Source organism: Microtus ochrogaster (genome assembly GCF_000317375.1).
Source record: "Microtus ochrogaster isolate Prairie Vole_2 chromosome 14 unlocalized genomic scaffold, MicOch1.0 chr14_random_2, whole genome shotgun sequence".
Lineage (NCBI taxonomy): Eukaryota > Metazoa > Chordata > Mammalia > Rodentia > Cricetidae > Microtus > Microtus ochrogaster.
Window position 1 is genome coordinate 14,833,402 of NW_004949097.1, and position 27,537 is coordinate 14,860,938.

At 46.0% G+C, this 27,537-nt stretch overlaps 1 protein-coding gene across 1 annotated transcript in view; it reads right to left on the minus strand.

Annotated features, from left to right (window-relative positions):
* The window catches only part of Tmtc1 (transmembrane and tetratricopeptide repeat containing 1), a 205,632-nt gene that overhangs the window by 84,962 nt on the left and 93,133 nt on the right, over nucleotides 1-27,537 (minus strand). The window contains exons 8-10 of the mRNA XM_005364621.2: nucleotides 19,740-19,821; nucleotides 19,145-19,248; nucleotides 6,402-6,591 (exon numbers count right to left, since the gene is read on the minus strand). Coding sequence (XP_005364678.2) covers nucleotides 6,402-6,591; nucleotides 19,145-19,248; nucleotides 19,740-19,821 — 376 coding nt within the window. The remainder of the gene's footprint in view (nucleotides 1-6,401; nucleotides 6,592-19,144; nucleotides 19,249-19,739; nucleotides 19,822-27,537) is intronic.

Genomic DNA, 27,537 nt, shown 5'->3' on the forward strand with positions numbered 1-27,537 from the left:
CACACACAAGTGCTCACTATCAACCTGTCTCTGTGTGCACACACCTGCACATGCACACACAAGTGCTCACTATCAACCTGTCTGTCCTCTGTGTCCACACACAAGTGCTCACTATCAACCTGTTTGTCCTCTGCGGGTGCACACACAAGTGCTCACTATCAACCTGTCCTCTGTGTGCACACAAGTGCTCACTATCAACCTGTCCTCTGCGGGTGCACACACAAGTGCTCACTATCAACCTGTCTGTCCTCTGTGTGTGCACACACAAGTGCTCACTATCAACCTGTCTGTGTGCACACACCTGCACATGCACATATACACATGCACACACAAGTGAAGATTACCTTTCAAAATACTAAGTCAGGGCATCCACTGTGGATACTAGAGTTCACTGAGAATCACACAGCATACAAATCGAGAAAAACAAATGAAGCTGCCTGTGATGGATAAAACTCCTGTTGGTAATACACAACACTAATTCTCCTGCTAAGACACTCAGCAAGCCTTCCAGCTGAGGCATGAACATCAGAGCGGTAGGTAGGTCGTTGGCTTATTAAACGGCGTGACTTATGCCAGTGTGATTGCCCTGTGAAGGCAGAAAATAAAGAAAATTATTTAATGATGTGGAATAACTCCTGTGGGCCCAGATCAAAAGCAGAGCAGACGGAGAGTGCCAGGAACAGGCAGACCACATCACACGGCACACCTGGAAACACGATTTGTAGGTTTCGACTCCAGAGGAAGGAGCCAGAGGAACTTTACAAGAGCATAAGCCATCATCCACAAACAGAAAGCAGTGGGAAAGGCTTGGCTATGGAGCTCTGATTTTCAGATGGCCACTGAAAAAAAAGATGTATTTCTAGTGTGTTTCCTGCTCCACTGTACCACAGAGAAGTCAGCAGCAGCAACAGCAGGAGGACTGAGAAGCAGCTGCAAAAGGAAAATGAAGACTGGGGACCTTGGGCTTGGTCTCAGCACCCTTACAAGAACTGATTTTTTTTTTTTTTTTTAAGGAATCAGTTTTTGGTAAAATTTCAGGTACCTTTAAAGGCATTCATTACATCTCTCAAGTTTAAAGACCGTGAAGGGTGTGACCCCAGTGTTAGCTACTCTCTGATGCTAGCCGCTCTTCCAACTCTTCATTAGTGTTCAGCTATAACTGCCAGGGTTAGCTTGTTAAGGTCAGGTTTTTTTGGGGCTGTTCGTGTGTCTAGAAATGAGCTCGAACTGGGCTATCTGAGCATTTCTGATGGTAAGATAAAGCCAGCATTCCTCAGGAACTTGTGAAACCAGTTCGCATCTGCTAGAAGGAGTCATTTCTCTTGCTTCTGGCAGAAGGGACATATGGTTCCATTGATATATACCTGAGGCTACAGATCAAAGTCCATGCTGGCCTCTGGCTTCCTCAGCTCCTACTCACAAAGCCTGTGATCTCATCCTGGCCCTTCTCACCTTAGATCCTGCTCCCCTTAAACCCTGACTATACACACTGTTCTCACTGTTCTCCTTCTCCCTCCCTCTCTCTCTCTCTCTCTCTCTCTCTCTCTCTCTCTCTCTTTCTTCCTCCTCCTCCCCCTCCTCCTCCTCCTCCTCCTCCTCTCTCCACACTATACTCTCTTCTGCTGTTCTCCCCTTTCTCTCAAATACAGCCCTGGCCATGCCCAGTCTGCTTCCTTTTCTCTTTGCTCTGGACTCTTCCAGATGACTCTTGATACTTTCTCTCTCTTATGCACAACAGAAACCTTTCCCTTAACCATGCCGTGAAAGGTCATGTCGGCAGTTTCTTTACCGTGCCCCTCTTATACAGTTAAACTAGTGATTTCGCTCCTGCCCTTCTGTGACACCTAAACACACAAACTCTGCCTATTTCTGTGGTGCTGTCTGTTTTATGACTTGAATTAGGACTGTCACCCACAGGTTCAGGCGTTTGAACCCAGCTATTCTGGGAGGCTGATGCTTTAGAAGGCAGAGTCCAGCTGGAGGAAGTGGGGTGGCTGGTGGAGGCCCTTGGCTAACCTCCCTGCCCCATCTCTGCCCCCTGATCTGCTTAGGTGAGCAGGCAGATGTTCCCTGTCACTGGGGATGAAGGGAGACTGGATAAGGGTGAGGTAGAGGGTTGAGGCGCATAAATAAAAATAACTTCATATACATTCTGACTGTTTGGACAAGTCTTGGTCTTGAGTGACAGAGACATAAGAAACAGCCAGTGGCTTTCTTTGTGTTGACTCTGCTGTTTATACACAGGATCCCTTTTGTATTCCTGGAGTTGTGCTGACATTTTCAGGATGATAGTGACCATGACAATGAGCAGACTCTGCAAACAGTTGGATATATCCAGTGTCCCCTGTGAGGGCTGTGTGGGAAGGCACAGGGTGCCCTGGTCTGACCTCACAGCAGGGTGCAGGAGGGGAGGGGACAGACACAGGTGAGCAGCAGAGCTCCCCATCCACCCTGGCCCCTCCTCCTCCGAGGACTTGGGGTGGCTCTTCTTACACCTCCAGCACAGAGGACCGGTCTTCACGTGAGGCATGTGGCCATGAGTTTAAAGCGTGATTACCATATGAAATCAGAATCACAGAAGAGGAGCCACACCACATCTTTACCACGCAGGGCGCAGTGACGTGAAATGCGGGAGGGAGAGCAGCGGAGGGTCTCTGAGGATGGTCCACCGCACACTGGTCTCTCCTCACCCTGTCTGAGGGGAAGGGTTACAGGTGAAAGTCCAGTTCTGTAGTACTGGTCAAGGGCAAACAGAAAAGATCACCGGGGGAAAAGACTGAGCCCTGGGATCAGTGTGGCCGCGGTTAACACGGTGGCAGAAGGGGGAGCTAAGGAGGAGCTAGTGAGACAGGCTGGAAGGCTGCCGTGCTGAGCCTGCTTTGGAACTGACCTCGTACACAGGACCTTGGCAGCACAGTCTGGAGCCTCGACTGCCAAGGTGCCCAAACGCACCACCCAGAAGGCCTGAGGCGAGCTAGGAAAGACGGAGTCCCTGTCATCCCGTGAGAAGAACGTCTGTGAGCTGAGGAAAAGTGAGTGGGGAAGTGCGGTGCGCGGAGAATGGGAACTGAACGGAGACACGCCAGCAGACGGGAAGAAAAAGGCAGCGTGGGCGCAGGCCGCTCACTATTAAATGCCGTCTTCATCCTCCAGGCTCACTGCTATTTTAATATCCACTGTATTGAAACACAATGTTTATCTCATCAGGTTTTGTAAGGGGCATTCTATAACCCGGTGATCCACGTGTCACAATAATATGATAGCCTATTATCTGAATGAGCAGAACGCAAAATAATTCCTAGCAATCTGGAGTCATGTCTAGTTCGACTGTATGGCTCTACAATAGAATAATTTTGTGCCGCGGGGTTGGCTAATTTCTGTTTCAAGGATAGAGCTGTGGCAAACCACATGGGTGGCAAAGCTTCAGATGTCTTGTTCTTTAAAACAGAAAAAAGCAACAGCAAGGTATGCCTTCTTTGGTCTGTCTGTCTGTCTGTGGGGGTGTGTGTGTCCACTTGACTGCTCTGATTCCTATTCTTAATGAGGCTGGGGATGTCAAGGCATAGATAACCCTTTCCAACGGTTGCTCTTCCTCTAGTAGTCCTGCCTCCTTGAGAATATGGGACCCTACTTAGAGACGTGAGGGGGGACTCTCCGCACCCCCGGTGCCTACTCTTGGAGGAGTAGAGATGAGGATTGTGATGTGGACTAGCGAGAGCAAAGCAAGGCTGGGAACTGATACTAAAGGCAGTCCCAGGAATGAAGGCAGCTGCCTCTTCAGGGGAGGGGGTGCAGTGGCTTCCCTCCCACAGGAGGCCCCCTCAAGCCCCTACTGCTGCAATGCTCCAGCTACAGCATCCCCTCCCTATGCACCCGAGGGCGAGGCTTGCTTCCCAAGTCTCAGAGCTGCAGTCAGTGACCTGTCCTCATCTCCAGGAAACCATCCCGAGACTGGGGTAGAAACACAGACAGGCACAAACCTCTGACCTTTGACAGAAAAGAACAATAAAACCTTTGGAGGCCCATCCTCAGAGGAGGGGCAGAAGGTGGGACCTCTACTTCAAGACCCATCTTTGTCTCTGTGGGCCATCAGCCAAGTCAGGTGACCACCTTTCCTTGCCCTCTTTTTACCCAATTTTTCTTCTATAGCGACTCTGCAAGGCTACAGTCCTTAAAATCAAACTCATTACTCCTGAAAACCACTGGGCAGCATTTCCCATCACTCACAGGACTATTTTAGGGGAGTGGTCGTAGGAAGGAAGTTATTAAGAGGAGACCCAGTGGGAAGAAGCTCCCTAAACACAGGGTGCTTTCCTAAGGTTGTAAAGTTTGTACAAGTCATAAAGAGAAGCCCCAGGGCATGTTTATCCCACAAGTCTCCTGCGGTAAATTCCTTCATGAATGGCCTAGTCTTCCTCTCTGCAGTACAGACGTACCTTCAGTGAAACCAACTCACTGTGTGAGAGCAAACTAATAACTTTAAATTTTATTATTAAGAAAATGATTTCACTTTAAATTTTGTTGTTAGAAAGAACTTGAGCCAACGATGAAAAATTCTAGACTGTTCTCCACATTCTGTCACAGAAGCTTGAATGTCTCCCTGGAGAATACAAGTACAGAGGAGAAGGAAGAGGAGGAGGAAAGGGAAGATGGGGAGAGCAGCAGTGAGGAGGAGGAGGAGGAGGAGGAGGAGGAGGAGGAGGAGAACGAGGGAGACCCAACACTGAAGCAGGAGATAGAATTAGCTCTACAGAACCTCCGCTGGGAACATAAGACAGGGCAGCCAGTGCACGGGAAGGAACGGTTGCAGGTTCTACAATATGCCGAAGAGAGAGGAAGCATATGTCACTGGCTGACTGGATGGAATGTCTGGCCAGCAAACCCAGGGATCCTCCTGTCTCCACTTCCCTGGAGCCAATACAACAGGCGCATGCCAAATCCACCCTGGAACCAAGCTCTGGACTTCACACTTTCACTGAAGGCACCGTGACACCTGAGTCATCTCCCAGTCCTGTATTTTTTGAGAATACTGAGAGTTTTGGTCAGGATTTTAAAACTGTTGCTATTGTTTCTTTGTTTTGGTTTTGGTTTCTGTGTGGATCTCTGGGTATCTCTGCTGTGCCTGGCTGGTTTTGTGGCAGCCAATGATTTGAACAAAAATTATATAGAGATAACTCCCACTAGTGAATGTCTGCCCTCCGCTGCGTGGAAAGAATTCTTTCAGACTTGCCCCAAACAAGTCTCATGCTCCACAGAGTTTCACATCCACATATAATGGCCTAGCTGTCATCGTAAGACTGGGAGAGGCTTTGGGGCAGCAATCTGCAGCTTCCTCCCTTACACAACCTCCTCCTTAAATCCTAACTGCCGGCCAGGCGGTTAACACGTGCCTGTAATCCCAGGATTTAGGACTGCGGAGGCGGGGGATCAGGAGCTCAAGGTCATCTGCAGACACAAATGGAGTTCAAGGTCAGCCTGAGCTACAGGAGTCTCAGTCTCAAAACACTGAACAAACAAAAATTCTAGCTGTTATTGCTTTTCTCCACAATTCAGTCAGCTACTTCCAGCCAGGAGACTTGTGAATTTTTATCACCAAGTCTGGGAGGATGAGAATAGCCCAGGTGAGAAGTATTTCGTCAAGGTAGTGGCAATTTCCCATCAATCAATATTTTCTAGTTTCTTCTACCTTTTCTATCCTTTAAATGATTGAGCTCAATAATTTCGTTTAGTTTTGTATTTTTTTCTGACTGGAGAAGAAACCATCAAATTTAATATAATGAAGTGGATATGGAGTCTCAATCATACCTTAAACATTTGTAAGTATATTATTTATTAAGATTTCATTTATTATGACATTATATCAAATAAATTCCTTCAAATACTAGCCAACCATACCAGGAGGAAAATTTTATTTTTACAAAGTATCTAGACATAATCAAAGAAATTATACAGAGCTGGAAATATGGCTCAGTGGCTAAGAAAAAAATGTTATTCTGTTGGTTCCCAGCACCCTGTCAGCTAGCTCACAACTGCCTGTAACTCCAGCTCCAGGGGATCTGACACCTTTTTCTGGCCACCACAGGCATCTATACACACGTGGCATGCCCACATAGAGACACATACATATACACACGTGGCATGCCCACATAGAGACACATACGTATACACATAAATAAAAACAAATCCTTTAAATAAACATATGATAAAATTAAGACGGGCATGGTCTATTAATCCTGCTAAAGACTTTTTAATATGTATTACCTATTGGGAAAACTTAATTTACAAAGTTCTGTGAGCAAGTAACATGTGATTTTTGACCCAGACCCCCACTACAGAAAGAAGTGGCAGTGACTGAGATGCTCTGTTTTCAACATGAGAGTGCATTTGCTCTCAGAGATTACCTTGAAGGCCGCCATGCAGTGCAGGCTCAGTAAGGCCATCACCACCGCCAGCAGGATGGTAGCAAGGTTCCTCACATCCCATACGGTCTCCACCAGAGGAATGCTGCCCACTTGCCAGTCGTAGCACAGGGTGATGGGTGCCAGCAGAAGCCACACATTGAAGGCCAGGAGGTAGGAATAGGTAAGGAACCTATGAAGAGAACAGCTGTGAAATACAACGTCCCACATCTTGCAAACACCTGCTCACCACAGTCTTAGGAAATAGCATGTCTGTTCTGTCATTGTTTGTGGTAGAGGAAGAGAGGGAAAGACACCAAACTGTTAAATTAATCACCTGGGAACTTATCTCACAGTTTCTAGCCACCGTGTTGGGTGCTGACTTCAACAGAAAGCAAATAAGGCATAGTTCCTCTGGAAGTTAATTAAATTTATCACACAAGTAAAGGCATAAAACATAGGGTAAATGCCATGAAGGAAACCCTGATGAAGGCAAGTGGCAAACATAGTTGCTTTGTGGGAAACCCTGCCTCCTAGAATGTCTCATCTAGTTATTGTCCAGAATCTTACAATACATCTTGATAGCAGATTGATCCAGATCACACTGTTTTAGAAAGTAAAGTATTGGTAGCAGGGTGATTAAATCTCTTATTCACAGTTGGTAGGGTAGGGGACATGGGGGCAGGAAGACAATGGGTGGGTTCTTTTTTTTTTTAATTTTATTTATTAAGGATTTCTGCCTCCTCCCCGCCACTGACTCCCATTTCCCTCCCCCTCCCCCCGATCAGGTTCCTCTCCCTCATCAGCTCGAAGAGCAATCAGGGTTCCCTGACCTGTGGGAAGTCCAATGACCGCCCACCTCCATCCAGGTTTAGTAAGGTGAGCATCCAAACTGCCTAGGCTCCCCCAAAGCCAGTACATGCAGTAGGATCAAAAAAAATGGGTGGGTTCTTATCCCCACTTCCTGCCCAGGACAAGGCTCTAAGGTGTCTTCTTTGGGGTTAGAGGAAGGTGAGTTCACCCAAATTCACTGAGCCTGCACAGTCATTAGGCAGCATCCAAGGTTCTAGAAAACTTCTGGGGCTCTCAGGACAGAAAGGGTCTGTCCAAACCTTTGCACTAGGAGGTTAGCAACTGTGACAGGGCTTCTAGCTACAAAAAGCCCCATGCTGAGAGGATCTGAACACCCCAATCAATCTCCATTAAAATGCTTGCCTGAGTAACTGGACTGCTGAGCAGAGAATTTGTTCTTTGTTCTAGTCAACACCTGACAGCCTCTCTAAGCATCCATGTTGACTGTTTATAAAGGGGTTTAGGATTGTGTCTGAGTGTACCTTAAAATTGGAGAAAAAAAATAGCTTAGCAGGCAGAGTCCTTGGCACACAAGCATGAAGACCCAAACTGGATCCCCAGAATTTACTTTAAAAAGCCAGGCATGGTGACAAGCTCCTGTAACACCAATGCTGGACAGGTGGAAACAGGAAAATCCCTAGAGTTCTGTGGGCAGCTAGCAAAACCTACTTAGCGAGTTCTAGGCCAGTGAGAGACCCCCATCTCAATGGAGGTGAACAATGTTTCTTATGTAGAAGGTGACCTGTGGCCTCCAAACACATTTATTCCTATATCCACAGGCATGCACACACACACACACACGTGCACACACATACACATGTATGCACACATGTGCACACACACATACACAAATGCCTTATTAAACAAACAAAGAAGCAAACACACCCAGAATTATCATTCTCCAGGACCTAAGAGCCATGCTTTAAACTTCAACCAACAAGGGAAGGCCAAGGCATCTGTCTCCAGTGTAGTGGGTGTGTGTGGAGGAGGGAGGGTGAGCAGGCTCTAACTTAGTAACTTCCAGCGAGCAGATAAAGATGACACCTTCACACAAATCAGAATGGACTCAGATCTTGCCCTTATTGTCAATAGTTACTAAATAAGACCTGCTTTTACCACTGTAAGTGATGGGCAACCTGGTTTGTTTATGACACCCATATGGAATTAAATAGAAACAGGTCACACCTTGTCTCCAAGGACTATACAATACAACCATGCAAACAATACCCTCTGAAAGACAGGAAAAGTGAGATGAATGTCATCTCGGGGCTCAAAGAAGAGCTCTCCCACAGGAGGGCTTCTTGGGAGGGCACAGAAGTCAGACTAGAATATCTGAGTCATCCTCTGTGACTTGATATGATTTCTCATCCCAGAGGAGTCGTGCTGGTCGGTGTGTCTGAAGGACACCTCCACAGGGTTTTAAATGAGGCAGCAAGACTCATCTTGAATTTGGGGAGCACCATTCTATGGGCTGTGGTACCAGACTAAATAAAAACTATGATATTAATGGGCGATAGAGCTGGATACAGAACCTCATCGTTAAGTTTTAAAATGATAGTGTTACAAGATGGAAGGACACCATGTGAAATAAACCAGTTGAGCTTATCAAAGTCACAATTTCGGATTTGCTTCAGTATAACTGACCAGGCACAGAAGGGAAGAGAGGAGAATGGGCCAGATGGTTGAGGGTTGGGATGCCCACACTGACAACAGTGTGGGTGTTCACATGCCACCGTCTCTCCTTTTGTGTGTCGGATATCTTTTACGATGAAAACCTTAAACAGAGGGGAGGTGATAGATATCTTATTCTAGCTACATTTGGCCCCTAGGCTATTTGCTAACTCTATGTAGGGTTTCTTGTTTGAAGTCCATATGTTTGCTTTGCCCCGCAAGTTCCCTTCCCTTGCTTGTTTTCTAGAACTGCAATGTTGTGCCAACTAAAAAAGAAAACTAAGATTCTTTTTTTTTTAAGTTATAGTCTTAATGAGAACAGAGTAAATCACAGATGAGAAGAAGCCACTGATTTCCAATTTGTATGGATTCTGATCGTGTAGCTAGCAAACTCTTTAAGCGTTTTCCAAGATACGGACATAGCAGCAGAAAAATGTTTTGCAAATACGAGCAACAAAGAAGCCATTTGGAATCACTCCAAAAGCTAATTATCTTTTAGGGAGGGCTATTTGAGCTAACTGTGATCAACAATTACAAGATTTCTTTTTAACTCCTTCTCTGTGAATTACGTTCAAACTGCTAAAATTCCAAAATGGAATAAATAGCCTGTGCACTGTGTCTGCTCTGCTGGGTTCCCATTTTTTTAAAAAGCAAGAGCAAAAACAAAATGAATTATTTACCAAGTTTCTACTATAAATCCCATTAATGGAGGAATCCACAAAAATATCTTGCCAACCAAACAGAATGTGCAACTCAGAGAACTGGAAATTCAATGTAAACAATTTAATGATTCATTTTTATTAAGAACCCAGGAACAACTGGAGGAGAGTTTCATAGCCAGAAGTGGTGGCGCTTTTCTATAATCCCAGAACTTGGGAAACTGAGGCAGGAGGATCACTGTGACTTTAACACCAGCCTGCATTACTGTCATGGTTAGCCTTAACTTCCAACTTGATGCAGTCTAGAGTCACCTGACAAGGAGAAACCTAAACTGAGGGATTGCCTAGATCAGGTTGGTCTGTGGGCAGAACAATGAGGGATTGTCCTGATCACTGATTGGTATAACAGGACCTAGCCTACTGTGAGCACCAGGCCAGCCAGGGCTAGGAGTGAGAGAGAGAGGTCATGTCAAAACCACAAAATGACAGAAAGATGATATCACAGAAATATACAAAAGGACAAGCTTCTTAGGGGAAGAGTCCCTGCCAAACTGCCCCCTACTGAAACTGTGTGGCTCTGGGAACCTAATTGCTCGTTTTTGTGAGGAAAAAAAAATTTGCGATTTAAAAGCAGAATCCCACAAGAATTGTGCCTTTGCCTCTGAGTGAACATTTCTGGTTAGGACAGAGGATGAACCCACCACTCTCCTTGTCTAGACAGAGGCCTATGGCTGGGACATAGGGACAAAACCAAACCACAAACATCAGTTCTTGCCTGTTTTACATAAAGAACGCTGCTGCTGGAACCATCCTCCTCATCACCTACAGAACTTCATCTCCCCGTTAAACAACCTCCCTCCAATTGAATCACTGAACCCCAGTCGGGGTTGGCTTTGTCGTGACTGTACCACCATGAACTGTTAACATTAGATAGTAATAACATCTAATCATTGGGCATTTGGCCCTGTTGGGCTTACCTGGACCCACAAGGTTTGGGGTTTAGGGTTGTGGGTTTTGGTGATCTTTTCTGCCCCTCTGCAGCAACTGCTTACTGCTAACCTTTCAGTCCCTAAGAGTTCCAATCTTGCTTCAGTAGATTTCCCCAGGACACTATGTCCAGGAAGGACAAGGCTATGCAGATAACCTGCTCGGTGTCATCTCTAGAACCTTCTGCAGGAACAACCTAAGAGAGCCTCTCCTACACTGTCTTTCTAGGTTGACAGGAACTCTTCTCATTGGGGGTTTCTTGGACTTCCCACAGGGCAGGGAACCCTGATTGCTCTTCAGGCTGAGGAGGGAGGGGGACTTGATTTGGGGAGGGGGAGGGAAATGGGAGGCAGTGGCGGGGAAGAGACAGAAATCTTTAATAAATAAATAAATTAAAAAAAAAAGAACTCTTCTCGTGAATTCAGTCAATATTAATTCATTCCCTGTGTGTGCCTTAGCTGCTGGAGATGATTAGGTCTGGCCTGACTCTCCACCAGGGTGTTAACAATACACTGGTGGCAAGAAGATGGCCATGGATTGTACGATTGAATGATGGCGTTTTAATACTAAATTTCAATAGGAAGGAGCGTGTGTCTGAGCCTGGGCAGCGGAGACCTAGACTCAACAATGTATACTGTGGGCTAACAAAGTGGATGAGGGTCTGTGAGGATCCTAGCAGGCTGAAGGGTTCTGTTCTTGTGGTTCACGCAACTGAGAATATTTACTAACTAAAATGTCAGGGAAGAATTTGTTTCTAAGAAAGGTAGACCTCAACCTGAATAAAACAATTCTTTTAATGGTGTTACCGTTACCCATCATCATTTTAAAAGCACACAGCATCATGGGCCCTACCAGGCATGTCTGATAGGTATTCATATCTGATAGGCATTTTCGCAAGGCAAACTGGAAACACTATTTCCAGCCCTCACGCGGTTGTGGAAGCTGACAGGAGCAGTGTGGCACAGTGAATACTGGACACTGTTACAGAACCGCCAGCTACTGGGGTGGCAGGTATCACAGACGTGTAGGAGTGAAAGACAGAAATAATGACGCATGTATTGATAGTCTATCTACAACACATTTCCAAACAGCGCGACATTAGCGAGGGACAAGGAGAGGGAGAGAGACTGGATGCTGGTGGTTATCAACAACACAAACTGAGCCCCTCCACAGAGGCCTAAACTGGGTATATCCTCCAGGAAGGGAGCTTATCACCTTATCTCCGTGCAGAGCTTCCGAGTAAGAGGTGTGAGCCCCACTGCTTCCTCTTCTTCCGCCACCCTGACAGAGCTGTTCCACTTGGCACAGCTACAAAAGGCAAGCCACTCACAATCCAGAGCCAGCACTGCAAAGGCAGCAGGACCCACACAGCCTCCCCATGGAGTGCAAAATCACAGTTCTTGGGGAGTCTTGGGATTTCAGGTTTGCTCTCAGGTCAGCACAGCCCAGGCTCACCTTGGTGAAAGGCAGACAGATTTGGAGATAATTGCTTATATATGCACATCTGGGGGCTGTATAATAAACTATCTAGAATGTGTTAGGAAGAGGAACAGAAGGGGAGATATGAAAAGAACTGAGGCAGGAGTCAGTAAATAGATACGTAAATAAAAAAGCCAGGGGACCGCTAGGGCTTGGGGGCCTTAACTCCCAGCACTCTTGAGGCTGAGGCAGGTGAATTACTATGAGTTGCAGGTCAGTCAAAGATACACAGTGGGATCCTGTATCCTCATCCCTCCAGCCCCCCAAAAAGAAAAGAAAAAACAAAAAATAAAGCCAATTAAAGTTCCTCAGGGAAAAGCTGCTAAAAGATTCTGTGTAGGATGGCAACCTAAGCCATTTGTGCTGTGTGTCTACAATACGGATCTCTTCCTTTGTCCCAAGTTTTTGGTTAAGTTCAGGAACAAATGCCTTTTAAGAGAGTCTGTGAAGATATTAGCATAAAAGGTTCTTGTCCTACTCAAGTGATCGGCATAGACAGGAGACAGGAATGTCAAGGCTTCCCCGATCATCTTTTCCTGATGGGAGAACAAGGGTCCATCCAGGGAAGCAGGAGACCCTAACACCAGGAGCCAACATCTGCAAATCTCCTTAAGCCTCAAAGAGGAAACCGAAGATGCTATTGCAGTTCCAGTGATGGGCTTTTCTGTAGGTGCGCATTTAAGTGATTTCAAGGAACTTAAGACTGGTTCTCAGTCCTTAAGAATTCCCTTCTTAGAAGGGAACATGATGGATGCCTTCAGTCCCAGCACTAGAAGGCAGAGACAGGCAGAGCTCTATGAGTTTGAAGCCAGACTGGTCTACATGACAAGTTCCAGGCCAGTCAGGGCTACACAGTGAGACTCCCCATCTCAAAATAAACAAACAAATAAATAACAAAAGCAAAAAAATTCCCATCTGTACAGTAAGCAGAAATGGGCAAATGGTCCACAATAAAGTGTATCTGAAAACAACGGGGTAGCCCTCAAAATCAGGAAGCCTCAAGAAAGGTCCCACCGAAGAGGGAGAGGTGGAAGAGTGGAGGAGAGGGTATTGCAGGACTGGGAAGGATAAACACAGACGACGCACAGGGGAGGCTGGGCTTCTGTGGAGAGAGACACACAGAGGGAAGCTGGCATCGGGAACACAGGTGGCAGACCACGCGACCACAGTGAGGATGGGCTCACTGAAGACTGAGCAAATTGCCTGCACTGAGCTGACATCAGCATGTCTGTGGAGCATTTTCTTGATTGATGTAGGGGAACCCCTACAGTCCACTGTACACACCCCATCTCTGAAAAAGCCGGTCTGGGCTGTATAAGAAAGTAAGGTGAGCAAGTCAGGGGAAGCGAGCCACTCAGCAGCAAGCCTCTAAGATACATGCATCTACTTCCTGCCTCGAGTTCCTGCCTTGGCTTCCCTCAGTGATGGACTGTAAACTATAAGATGAAGTAGATCATCCCTCCAAGGTTGCTTTTGGTAAAGGTGTTTTATCCCAAGAACAGAGAAGCAAATTAGAATCCTACACAAGGAGAAGGAAACCACACCTATCAGGTTTCCCTACACTAGGGGTCTAAGATGACAGCTGTAGTAGAGTCAGTAGCAATGACGTAAGGTTCCATGAACCAGGGCCTGGGTCAGCGCCAGTATCTCCCTGGCTACTTCTATCATGTTCTTAGACCTTAGACAGGTTTCCCTTTATTTTCCTCATCACCATGGTGACTTTTGTCTCAGTTAAGTAGGGATCACCTGAATCCACGGGACACACATCATCGACAGAGCCACGGGGATTTTTCAAAGACAACATGCATTAAGTAGCTACAGTCACCACAGTGGAAAGAAACTGGACAGTCTCCTCTCAAGAGGGAGGAGCTTTTATACCTGCCTTAAAAGAGAAAATGCTTCTGAGATGGAAGCAAAGATAATTGTGAAAGTCATACAAAGTTTACAAATCTGGTACAGGAAGTGGCTTTGGACTGAACCAGGCCAGGAGAACCTGGAAGCAAGCCTTGCTTTCTAGAGCAGCTACTGGAGACAAGCTTACTGGAGGGCGAGGTCACGTGAGGTCACAGGGCCACAGTCTCTCACATTTGCATGCTTGGTTCCTAGCCACCAGTGCTGTTTTAGGAAGTTGTGGAATCCCGAAGAGGTGGGACACAGCCTGGCCGGATTTCTGGTCTCTTCCTCTGCTCCCTATGCTCCCTAGAATAGTTAGCTACCACTTGCTCCCAGAGCTACGGATTAAGCTGTCCCACCAAGTCTTCCTCTGAAAGTGTGAGCCGAGATAACCCTTTCTTCCCTTAAGCTGTTTCTGTCAGGATTTTTGGTCTCAAAGTCACAAAAAGTAACTCACATGGGAGGAACTCTTAATTCATCAGGAGTGGTTCCTTGAAAAAAATCGACATCAGGGCTGGGGAGAGAGAGAGCCAGTAAAACACTGGCCATGCAAGCAGGAAGACCTGTGTCAGATCCTCAGAGACTGGGGGGCAGTGGGGGAGGGGCAGGTGGGTGGCACACTTGTAATCCTAGTGCCAGAGAGACAGAGACAGGTAGACTCTTGGGGGTTGCTTGCCAGTCAGCCTAGCCTAGCCTACTGGGTCCAAAACAAGCCAGTGAGAGGCCTTGCCTCAAGAAAACAAGTTAGACAGCACCTGAAGAAAGACACCTGAAGGTCCCTCAGGCCACCACTGTACAGGTGCACACACGGGAACTTGGAACTTGGAAAGAGTGACAGAGCGAGTAAGCGTCTGTCTGCAAGGCAGGAACAGGCATCTCAGTCCCACCACACTCCACTCTGACAGCACCTTGATTTGGGACTTCCAGCCTGAAGAACTGGGAGGGGCTCGTGTCTGTGACTCCAGTCACACAGTATGAAGCACACTCTTCTGTCAGTCCTCTGTCAGTCCCAGCAGACGAATGCCGAGAGATTCTTCAGTGAGGCAGGCAGACAGAGCCAGTAGAGACAGGCTTCACAGAGGCAGACAGAGCACAGCTGAGTCAGGTGATCAGGAGCCAGCTTAGCAAAAGCAGGAAACAAACCGAGGAAGTTCGCTGGAGAAGCTTCAAGGCACCAGGAACGGTGTGTGTGCTCCCCGGTGGTGTGGTAGAGGAAGGAACAGGTCTCCTTAGAGAAGCGTGGCCCCCTGGTGTCACCTGTCCCTGCAACACCCCCAGGAAACCTGAGAACAGGAGCACAGTCTTTGAGATAAAGAAGAATATACCTAGGCGTGGTGGTGCATGCTTGTAATCCAGTACAAGGGAGACTGAGGCAGAAGGATTGTTACGGGCTTGAATCTATCCTGGGCGACAGAGTGAGACCTGCTTTAAAACTCTGAAAGAAGGAAGGAGAGGTAAAGGTACGGTTACTGAGATATGCCGGTCTTTCCTGCGTTAGACGGAAAACAGTGCTGGGGGATGCACTATCGGACCTCACTGAAAAATGATCTGTGCTTTGTAACTGGCGAGACCTGGCAACTTTTGACCAAAGCCCTAAGTTTGCCAGGGATTCCACCACAGATGTTGTCATTAGCCACCAGCCAGAAGAGAAACATAACCTCACCAGTTTGGTGGCTGGGATGGTACAGCTAGGAAGGCCATGATCAGAGATCGAGGATCCTGAACCAGGCAGATGCTGGGGTTTCCTGGAGGCATAGGATGTAAGGACATCCTCGGCTGGCGAGCCCAAGCAGCATGTCCGCTCTCCGACTCACATTAGTGCCTGTTCATCTCTCCATCTTGGCTTAGGTGCTCTTTGAAAGTCTTTGAAAATCCCTTAGGAATATTTGTTTTGCTCTGGTGCAGACCTCACCAGTCCATGAGCAGATGAGTGACCCTCCTACCAGCTGAACTGCTGCTATCCCCTGGATTCTGATCCCCAATACTCTCCCCACCTTATCACCCTTCCTGAGCCAACCCTTCCTCAGACTCCAGCAGACCCCAGAGGCCCAGATACAGTCCACACCGTCAGAAGAACAGCACCCCTCCCCCGGGCTCCATATTCTGGTCTACATCTTCGGGCAAAGACTTCAGCTTTATCAGAGGCCAGGCTGGATCTAGGGACCCAAGGCCCCCAAACCACAATGGAGACACCCTACTGGACCTCAAGACTCGCCAGTCACCAGAACCCTTGGCCAGAAGACTAGAGAGGAAAGAGAAAACAAAGGAACAAAACACCCATCCAACCATGATATATGCAGCAAGCAACACCTAGACTAATAATCACCCCAAATCCAGATGCCTAAACGCCAGGGTAAGAACACAACAGCGGAACAGGAAATAATACAGCACAACCGGAACCCAGCGGTCATACGGAACAGGAAATACAGCACAACCGGAACCCAGCGGTCATACGGCATCACGACCTGAACATTCCAACAGAGCTGAGGCACAAGAAAATGACCGTAAAAATAACTTTATAAAAATGATAGAGGCCCTTAAAGCATAAATGAAAAATTCCCTTAAAGAATTTAAGGAAAAGACAAACAAAACAACAGCAAGAAGTATATGTTTCATCTCTTTATTCTTGCTTAACTCTTGGAGTAGGCTACATCTAACTGTGAAGCTGAGAGTGGTTGCCTCAGTTCATAGACAGAAAGCTTGGTAGGAAATACCCCAAAGACAAACATCACCACCCTAAAACTGAAGAGAAATCATCCCAACATTAAAGGGCATCATCCCAAAGCTGAAGGGTGGGTATGGCGGTTGGTTTGAGTAAGAATGGCCTCCACAGACCCCTAGATTTGAATGCTTAGTCACCAGGGAGTGGATGTGTGTCCCTGGAGGTAGGCTTTGAGGCTTCAGAAGCTCAAACTGGGCCAGTGGCTCACTCTTGCTTCCTGCTGTCTGCCCATCCAGATGTAGAACTCTTAGCTCCTTCTCCAGCACCAGGTCTGCCTGCATGCCACCATGCTTCCTACAACAACAGTAGACTAAACCTCTGAACCTGTAAGCAAACCCCAGTTAAATGTTTTCCTTTATAAAAGCTGCTGTGGTCGTGGTGTTTCTTCATGCCAATAATGATTCTAAGACAGTGGGATCCACCAAGCAGAAACAGGACCTGATGCCCTGTTTTCTCTCAGAGGTGGAAAATAGCTGTTGAAGAAGCCGCGGACCAGAACTCTTCCTCCATGAACTGTCACATCTGGAAATACCCAGACAAAGAACCGGGAGACTGAATGCCAGTGAGAGATGGATCAGGACAGGCAACATTACCAGAGAGCTGAATTTGAGATGGCAACCTGAAGATCGGTGATGTGGGATTCCCCTCTGCATGCTGTGAATATCACTGGTGAACAAAGAAACTGCCTTGGCCTGTTGATAGGGCAGAACTTAGGTAGATGGGGAAAACTAAACAGCATGCTGGGAGAAAGGAGGCAGAGTCAGAGAGAAGCCATGGAGCCCCACCAGAGACAGATGCCAGAACTGTCACAGGTCAGTAAGTCACAGCCTCGTGGAGATACACAGATTAATAGAAATGGGTTAAATTAATACGTAAGAGTTAGCCAATAAAAAGCTCGAGTTAATGGGCCAAGCAGTGATTTAATTAATACAGCTTCTGTGTGATTATTTCGGGGCTGAGCAGCTGGGAATGAAACAAGTGGCCTCCCTACAACAGACTGGATGGCATTTTGAAAATGTAACAATACTAACAACATTACAAAGTTCTTATACTGCTTAAGAGGCAAGCTAACATCAGAGATTTAGGAAGCAGTATTCAAGATCATGAACAGAAACAGGTGTCAAAGTAATGAAAGCAATTTTGACAGAGTATTTATTATAAAAATGCCAGTTAGATGGGCAGATACCTTTTTTGAATGTTAAAATTAAAAGTCTACATGAGAAAAGAGGGGCAGGCTGTGTGTTTCAGAAGAACCATGACTCGTGCCAAGCTGATCCTCAGCACCAAGAGATAAAATACACAAGTAAAAATTCAAAACTGAAAAGAAGATCTCACAAAACAAAAGAAAAACCATACAGGCAAAAAACAAGTAATGAAGTATGTTAATTAAAACATGTAATTAAAAAACAAGTAATGAAGTATGTTAATTAAAACATGTGCACTAAACAGATAGGACAAAGATTGCTGCTTTACATAAAACTAAGGTCAAAATCCTGTTATCTCTGAGAAATACAAATAAGCCCAACTATAAGTCAGTTATACATCATGTTCAGTCTAAGATTTATCCTAAGTCAAGTTGGTGTCACTTGTTTGTCATCCTAGCTCTTAGGAGGTTGAGGCAGGAGAATCTAGAGCTCAGGGTCAACCAATATAGTGAGACCCATCTGAAAAAAATTACCATGTTTTATAATATATTACAAAAATATATACACCAAAATAGTAAAGATTATGACCATGAATTTATCATTAAAATGATACAACATTATAAGATATTTATAGCACAGATGACTATGAAAACAGTTGAACATGACATCTTAATGTTTAAAACACTATGGAGAGTATGGTCTCAAGCTATTAAAATTGGCCAATGTGATGGTATCTTAAAGCTTTAACAGTACGACACAGCAGTCTTCCCGGTGAACAGGAACATCCATCAGCACTGCCTCCTAACTCAGCATCTCTAGGACTTCTGAGGTTGTGTGAGGCACCATCAGCACCATCTTTGCAGATATTGCTCCTGTCCGTTTGTTGTTCTGCGACTCCCAGTATTTTAGGACGAGCCGTGTAGCCCATCTCTGCCCACGTCTATGTGCTCTGCTCTGCGATGCTTGTGTTAAAGGTCACCCAGCAGGTATGTATATTACAGACAATGGGCAGCTAATAAAATACTTGTCGAATAAACAAATACATGTCAGTGAGACTCATGGCCACAACCCTGCTGCCCTGACGGTCACACAGGTTGAAAAGAATTCCAAAGAGATGAATAGTGTTTCCCTTCCTATCCTCACACTGGCTAGTTCATGGTCATTATTCTCCTCGAAATGCATAGCTGGCCTGTGATTTAATATTATTGGACAGGGCCCAATATGTATGAACTCATTGCAGTGAAACCAGTTATTTTGTACAAATGATTTAGGGCAGTAAAAATGTCCAACCAAACTGCTAAGTACCAAATAAAGTTTCCGTAAGCGATATCCACTGACCTTGTAAGGAGGTGAGGTGAAAACGAAGCGGGGTTGTCCTGCTCCGAGAAGAGGGGCATAGTTCCTCCCATTATCCACAGGCGGAAATACAAAATGACCGTCACCTTGGAGGAAGGAGAAGACCAGATGAAATATCCACCCACGTCTCTTCCGTCTTTGTACAAGTGTTCTGATCCTCTATGGAGAAGTGAAGTCAGCTGTTCCCTCCTCTTACAGCTGTTAGGTAAGCTTGCCTGGGTAACCCTGGCCCCAAATCATGGCACGGGAACCATTCAACTGGGCCTGGACAAGCATCAGGGAGCTGTATCTATGTCTCTGGATACCGGGCCTGGATACTGTGTCCAGCAGTAGACAACAGATACATTCAGGCCACTTTGAAAACACTTTGAAAGGAACTTTAAAACCCTGTGTTGTTCATGCTATGCCATCAGGTTCCCGTGTATGCTTCCACACACACCTTTGCTCGAAAGTAACTACAAACCTTCCTTGAGAGACGTGTTGATAGTGAGTTTATTAAGCAATCTGGAGCCTCTGAGTTGGGACTAAGTGGAAACACTCTTACTAGCTGTATTCCAAGTATACATTATATACTTACATAACTGATGACCAAAACGGCCCGCTTTAAAAACGGTCTCAGCGTAAGCAGGAAATTCCCGTTGCTGCTTCCTGTCAGACACCTGAAACAGGAAAGGAGAGGTGAATGTCTAAGAGCAACCGTCTACAGCCCAGTGTTCCTTTCTGTGAAGACACCAAGAGCCTGGCTTTGGAGCCAGGGCATGTGGGTTTCAACACCCCATTCTGGCACCCGCAGCTTCGGAAGTGGAAACAGCTTCCTTCATTTCTCTGCACATCCATTTTGCTCATTTAAAGGGGAATAATATCTACTTTGTGGAAACAGTGAAGGGAGTAAGTGAGATAATAAACAGAACAGGGCCTAGCATTGTTAGCTGTAAACGTTTCCATTTGTCCCGATTAACCTACACACTGTGATAATGTGAGTTCACATTTACCTGCTTTATATAATCTGAGGGGCACAATGAGCCCACAAACTATCTCACAGTTGCCTTGTCCCTGAAGAACAAGGATGCCAAGATTACTGCGCCTCTAGGGTGGATCAAAGATCTCTCATACACACCGAAGAATTTGCTCACATGCTCACTGTCCTCTGTCCCAGAAAACAAATTAGAGTGCAGGAATGCCAGCTCCAGGGGGGTCAGAGATTAAGGGGGACCCTGCCTCTGCCATGCCCCCCCCCACGCGGGTTCAAAGCAGGAGCTTCGGCTTTGTGGACGGGACTGGCTGGAGCTAAGGTTAACAAGCCCCCTGTGAGAACACAAAGGGTCCACATTATCCTCCATGCAGGCTTGCAGGCTTTAGTCAAAGCTGAGAAAAGACGTTGAACTAAACCACATAATCCCTCTGGCATCTCCCCCTTCCTTATTTTCCCTAGCCCCTTTCATGTAGTTTTCACTCCCTTTAATCTGTTTCTTCCCTCAAAGGATTTCTCTCTTAAAATTTGCATTTGAATGAGAGCTCTTCACTGGGGAGAACCTTTGGTCCAGCCAGGGCCTCTTCAGTAAAACCCAGAGGGCTAGTATCCTGCAGAGACTGGTCCACCTGGAGTCTGCTGGCTGAAGATGTGTGGCCCCTGCCTGTCCTGTATGTACCAAGTGTTTCTGAGCCGCAGGGAAGTGACAGCTTTACTCAAAAGCAGGTTTCTTCCTCGTACACCCTTTCTCCTCTTTCTGGCTCATAAGAATCTCTGGAAGTGATCCCTGCTCAGAACTGGCTATCCAAGAGCTTGTTGGTTAGAGAAAATGAGCTCAGAACTGGCTATCCAAGCCCTCGATAGAGAAAATGAGCAGGGTAAAGCCACCAAAGAAAGTTTACCGCTAACAAGTTCCCGATAGGTCCATCTTTTACAGCTGCCGAGTCCATTCTTTCCTTCTGAGACCACAGCAGAGTTTAGCAATGAAGCCAGGCCAGGGACAGCCTGGAGAGTCTGGAAAGGTACGGGGTGTGTGTGCATGTGTGTGTGTGTGCGCGCGCGCGTGTATGTGTGCGCGTGTGTGTATGCGTGTGTGCGCACGTGTGTGTGCATGTATATGTGTGCGTACGCACACGTGTGCGTACGCCTGTGTTTGTATCTGGATGTTTTACTGAGGCAGTCCTTAGCTTTTGTGTTTGGGCATCTGGGCCTATGATTCTCACAGGAGTTGTACAAACACACACATCCTCTCCGGGCGCAGCCTCCTGTGGTTGTCATTTTTAGGTAAATTTGGCACTTCTGTTTCTCCAAGGATGCAGGATCTCTCTCAGCAGCCAGCGAGGTAAAGGAAGCAGACAGGGGCCAGGAAAGGGTGCTGAGCGGGGCAAGGGCAGGAATGTGTCTGAGCTTTCCAGGTAGCTGCTCTTAGAGACTTCATTTCTTAAGCTCCTCTCTGAGGCTTGCTTAGCACTGGAAAAATTACAATTGGCTTTCCTCTCTACAGAACAAGCCACACAGTCTGGGGTTTTTCTTGAGGTTACACTTAGACGAAGCTGTCATGTATCATTTCTGACGGTTTGCTAGGATGGCTATTTCAGTAACTGTGTTTATAACGAGTCTTCTAGATTCTTGGTGAGATTCTATTTCCACAAGAAGTTGGGCAAAGGGTACCAGATAATTTACTCTCAAAATGTAACATCCTAAGGTCACACAAGCCTGAATTGGTACAGTGATTCTTGGTGGGAAAAAAAAAAAGTTGTCGAGATTTCTATTTTAGGCTGTGGGTCCACAGGAAACGACAAAGTGAGACACACAGCACCGTGCCATGTCTGGGGACGCGCTAGATAGGTGGGGAGTGCGCCCTGGCTCTGTTCCCTCCATCTCCTCCTCCACCCCACCCCAGAGCTGGAGAGTGGAATTTTCCTCCTCAATTCATTTCTTACAACCAATGGAACAGACCTGAACAATGACCAAGAATAATAGCATTTGTAAAAATAACAACTAACAATACATGTCAGACACGCATTTTGACTTAAATATGGCAGCTTATCTACCATTTAGAATAATTCCACAAGACCAAAACATTGGAGGTGCTGATTTTTAAATCTGATTTCTCAGCTATTAATTTCTTTTTTTTTTCTCTCTCTCTTGGAGTTTTATTATTTTTCAGTCCAGTTACAGTCAAATCGTGTCTGCTCAGGAACATCCCTATCTTTAAGGCAATTTTTCTGTCTGCTTTCAGCCATTATTCACTGCCGCAGGGGTTCACTAATACACAGGTGGCTCATTTCACAGGTTAACAAATTCTTAAAATTTTGTTTTTTAAGACAGGGTTTTGATATGTTCAGCTATTAATTTCAATCATAAGAAAAACATGCTACTAGCAACACTTTATTTATTTATATTTACTTTTTTGTGTTTTTTTTTATTTTTGAGACAGGGTGTCACTAAATTGTCTGTTGTGCTTGTACTCAGTAGGTAGCCCAGGTTGACCTCAAACCCATGGCATTTTTACCCCAGATTCTATTACCCTAAGAGTATAGATGTAGGCCACCAAGCCTGGCTATGGACACTAAAATTTAACAAGTTCTCCATGGAATTTGCACATTCCTTACAAAGCTCCAGAAAGTTCCAACGACAACAAATCCCAAGCGCCTGTGAAGGCGCTAGAATAAGATCCACGGACTGAAGCTTCTGTCCTTTTGTGTTCGTGACTTACATCAAGACCACAGGCTCCTTAGTGCCAACCCTGTTCTTGGCCACCGATTTCTCCTCACAGCGAGAATCAGGGTTAGACCCCCACTCTCTTTCTTACTACAGAATTCCTTCGCGGTAGTCCTGCACACACCAACAGGCCTGCTCCCCCCTGAAGACGGTCTTCTTTCCCAGGCTTCTCAAGTGCCATCTGATTAGATTTCCTTGTATACACACCAAAAAGATCAATACGCCCAGCCATGTAAACAGAATCCCGAGGTCCTTCCTTCCCCACCTTTCAACCTCTGCTCTTGTGCCTTTCTTTTTTTTTTTTTAATATTTATTTTATTTATTTATTTATTTATTATGTATACAATATTCTGTCTGTGTGTATGCCTGCAGGCCGGAAGAGGGCACCAGACCTCTTTACAGATGGTTGTGAGCCACCATGTGGTTGCCGGGAATTGAACTCAGGACCTTTGGAAGAGCAGTCAATGCTCTTAACCACTGAGCCATCTCTCCAGCCCCCTCTTGTGCCTATCTTATTCTCCAGCAGCAGACCGGCACATACAATGTGTGATCTGGGAGGTGGGCAGCAGGGTGGGCAGCAGGGTGGAGGATGGCACCGCCTGGATAGCATTGTTTCCTTTTCCACAGATCCTGACGGCTGCGGTGGACATTAGACTGGACTGTCCGGCTCTTCTCGGGATCTGTACCCCACATAATTCCTGCCTAAGTGTCGGCTACAGACGGCGAAACCAGCCGCGGACTGTCACTGCTTGGCAGCACACCAACCACACACAGCCACCAGAAACCCCTCTAGGACACCAACCACACCAACTTAATTTCCTTTTTTGCATTCAAAACAATAAAGGATATTGGTAACCATATGCTCTGAGGGGAGAAAGAAGTTAAATTCAGATCTTTTGGAGTAAAAATCCCAAAATACTTCTCTTTGAAAGACATGAAAATGTTTTTACTTTGCTAAAATATAGCAAAGATACAGCTCACAGTAGAAATGGTTATAAGCTAACTGCATACCAAAGGAAGTTAGGTCCTTCTTTAGTGCCCGGCCTTGGACCCCAGAAGTTCCTTCTTTATGCTACACAAAGGCTCTCCACAGAGTGTCCCACGATTCTGACGGGAGATGGAGCTGTTCTGAGAATCCGGGGGCACGTTTCTCAGTTCTGCCCCTTCAGAAACCCAAACCCACCTTCCACACCCAACTCTGCAGCTCTGGTGAATGTTTCTTCCAGGAACCTCAAACCCTACAATTTCCTAAGGGAACCTTTACTTTGATTCTCACACAGAATGGTGGAAATGAGCCTGCAGACCCCAGGGGAGCACGGCTTTCTGTGCTCTTAACCGTTCTGAATAAGAAGCCTGGAACTAGAAGGGAACAGAGCACTAGGGTAGTTTTACAGTTTTATAGGGCTCAGGCTGTACAAATATGAAGACCCGAATTCAATTTCGAACAATGTAATCAAAAGCTGGGAACAGCTGTGCTTGCATGTAATCCCAGCGCTGGGGTGTCAGAGACGGAAGGTTCTGGGGCTCGTTAGCCAGGGATTCTATCCAGACAGACTCCAGGTTCAGTGAGAGACCTTGCCTCAAACAATAAGGCAGAGGACAGCTGAAGAAGACACAGTGTATATACATCTGTCCACACACACTGCACACTCACACACATGTGCACACACACGCACACACGTATGTGCCAAGAAATGTGAACTGATTTGCAGGAAGTCATGCTCCTTCATGTCAAAGGTCAATGAAATTGGACTCCATTAATTTAATCAGAGGATCTATTTTATACCCTCTCCACGGTTAATTTCGGCAGCATGCCTGGTTTTTAATTCTTTCTCCAAGGAGTGGTAAGATTCCATTTTGGTGCCAACAGTCTTGTGTTTCAGCCACAGTCCCACAAGTGCACGTGACAGGTGTCAGTCACGGTGCTGAGAGCTCCCATCTCCTCCCCATATTAGCCCTGCTGTGACAGATACAAGGGCTGTTCTTGCTAGGAAAGCGTGGGCCTTTCACTTGAGCCTGCAGACACCCAACACACAGCTTAAACAGGTCAAAGTCTGACTTCTCTGCCCTCTTCCCGATCTGTAACTGTGCTTCCTTAAGTGTTAGGAATTCAGCTCTGCACACAGACACAATAATCCCGTAAGGAGCGTCTGTTATAGACACAAAACTACAGTGCTCACCTCAAAGTGAATAAGAGATGGTCACTGAAAGACAACCCTGAGTGGCCTTGGCCAGGAAACACATGTCTGTACTCCAAATACTGTGTTCCGACATGGTAACAGTTTAATCAAGGTGTTGTCAGTGTCGTTGTTCTTGTTTGGTTTTTTGAGATTAGGTTCCTCTGTGTAGCTTTGGAGCCTGTCCTAGAATGCACTCTGTACACCAGGCTGGCCTCGAACTCACAGAGATCCACCTACCTCTGCTCCTGAGTACTGGGATTAAAGGTGTATGCCACCACCACCTGGCTCTAATGAATTTTTTTTTTATAATAACAAAGCAAAACAAAAAAAAAAAAACCGGCCAATCAGTGATTTATTAAACTAACACGAGTGACCAATCTTTACGGCATTCAAGAGGATTATCCCACAGAATTTCCCCTTTTGTCTAACTAAAAAGGGAGGTTTTAATTTTAACATAGTAAGATTATATACAACAAAACAGTTACCAAGCAAGCATTACAGTTACAATTTCTGATCTATTTGTATTTGGCAAAATTAGAGAAAATACTCTATTGTCTATCTTATCTTTGCGAATCCAAAGTTTTATGCCTAATTTATCTTTTATCAAAACTAAAGAAAACTATAACTATCTAGTCTTCAACTCCATCAAAGACACCGGAAGGGTAAAATGTTACCTAATGACAAGGACCTCAGGCTGCCTGGACAGTAACCCAGAGTTCCTCTGCAAGGTTGGGGCATCCTGCTCTGGCCTACAGGCCTACCATGTCTGACAGACTTTCTTGTGAAACAGGGAATTTTGAAGGACTGTCCTACAGACAGATAGACAGATACAGATACACACACATATAATAAGTCTTGAAAATGAAGCATCTTTGGAGAAAAGGCCTGTGATGTATGTGTATTTGTCGAGGAGCACTTATGTGTCAAGGAGCTTGTTGCTGCCCATCCTAGTTGGCCCCTGAGAGATCCTTGAGGTACCCAGAACAGAGGCCACCACTTAGAGACCACCACTCAGATGATGGACACAAACCACAAGAACGGTCTCGGACCAGAGGAGTGCCATGGTAGACAGTCCAATGCCTCTCGCTGGCATCACACTTCTCTTCTCTGATCATGCACTGTCCTCTCTCGCCATGACCTCTGTTCCCCTCGTTTCCACCCAACAACTCTTGTGCACACCAGCTGTGTTAAGGGATCTGTGCAATGAGATCACAGAAACTTGCGAATGTGTACTACCTTGCGGATAAACCTTAGCACCAAGGAAAACACGCAAAGATATCCAACAATACTCTAATATTTTCTGAACCTTACTAGGAAACTTGGACTGGATACAATTAAGCAAGCGAGAAGGGGTGTACAACAGTAGCACTGTCTCGGAAAAAGAGCAAAATACACTTTAGGTTACCATTTAGTGACTGCCTACTGTACTGGTATTTCATGTGTAGTTTAATAAATAAAGCTTGCCTGAAGATCAGAGAGTAAAAGAGCCACTCTGATAGTTCCAGACCAGGCAGTGGTGACACACACCTTTAATCCCAGTAGCCACACGAGTTTGCCATAGAAACCAGGTGGTAGTAGTGCATGCCTTTAATCCCAGTACTAGAGAGGAATATAAGACAGGAGGAGACAGCTCTCAGACACAGTCTCATTCTGAGGATTCCTGGAGGCAGGATCGCCATTTTCAGACTGAGGTAGAGGTAAGAGCCAGTGTCTGGCTATTTTACTTTTCTGGTCTTCAGGTTGAACCATAATGTCTCCCTCTGGGTTTTTATTAATCAAGCTATAGCCTACGGTGTATCCTAAGCTAATATATGTGACCCTGATCATGTCCCTACAAGATGGACACTGTTAATATTTTGCTTTTGCACGAGCAGAAATTGTGGCATTAACGGCCCGGTCTTTTGCCCTAAGGTGTGACAGGAAGAAGGAGATGGGAGGCAGAACACAAATCCAGCTGTGCCTTTGGGTAGACGTTTTGCTCCCTTCCCAGTCACTGTCAGCAGCACCCTCTCCATCGTCTGTGATGCCTGGAGTTGGGATACATTCCTCTGGATTACAAATGTATCAGGTACACACGCTGAGACAGATTCGCGCTCAGAGTACCAAGACACACCTGATCAATTCAGGAAGTGAAGGGAACACTGAATACAACTTCATCGCTAAGAAAAATGACAAGTTACTCACATAAAGATATCCAGTTTGACAGGAAAAGCTCCAGGAACAGAGCCAGGCCTTACAAGTATGACATGAGAGGAATAAATGCATAATCTAACATTTAAATATCAGCTAATGTTTGCTGAGCACACAGCAGGATTGGAAACTGCTCCAGACATGATAACTCTTTATCCTCATTCATGCAATTAGGAATCAAGTGGCACTAGGGAAACTGAGGCACTAAAAAGTGAGCCAGTCACCAACAGAACCAGGATGTGGATCTGTGTATCGGCTCCTAGCCACCCCAGCTCACTCTCCTGAAGGGCCGCAGTGTGTTCTCCACCCTG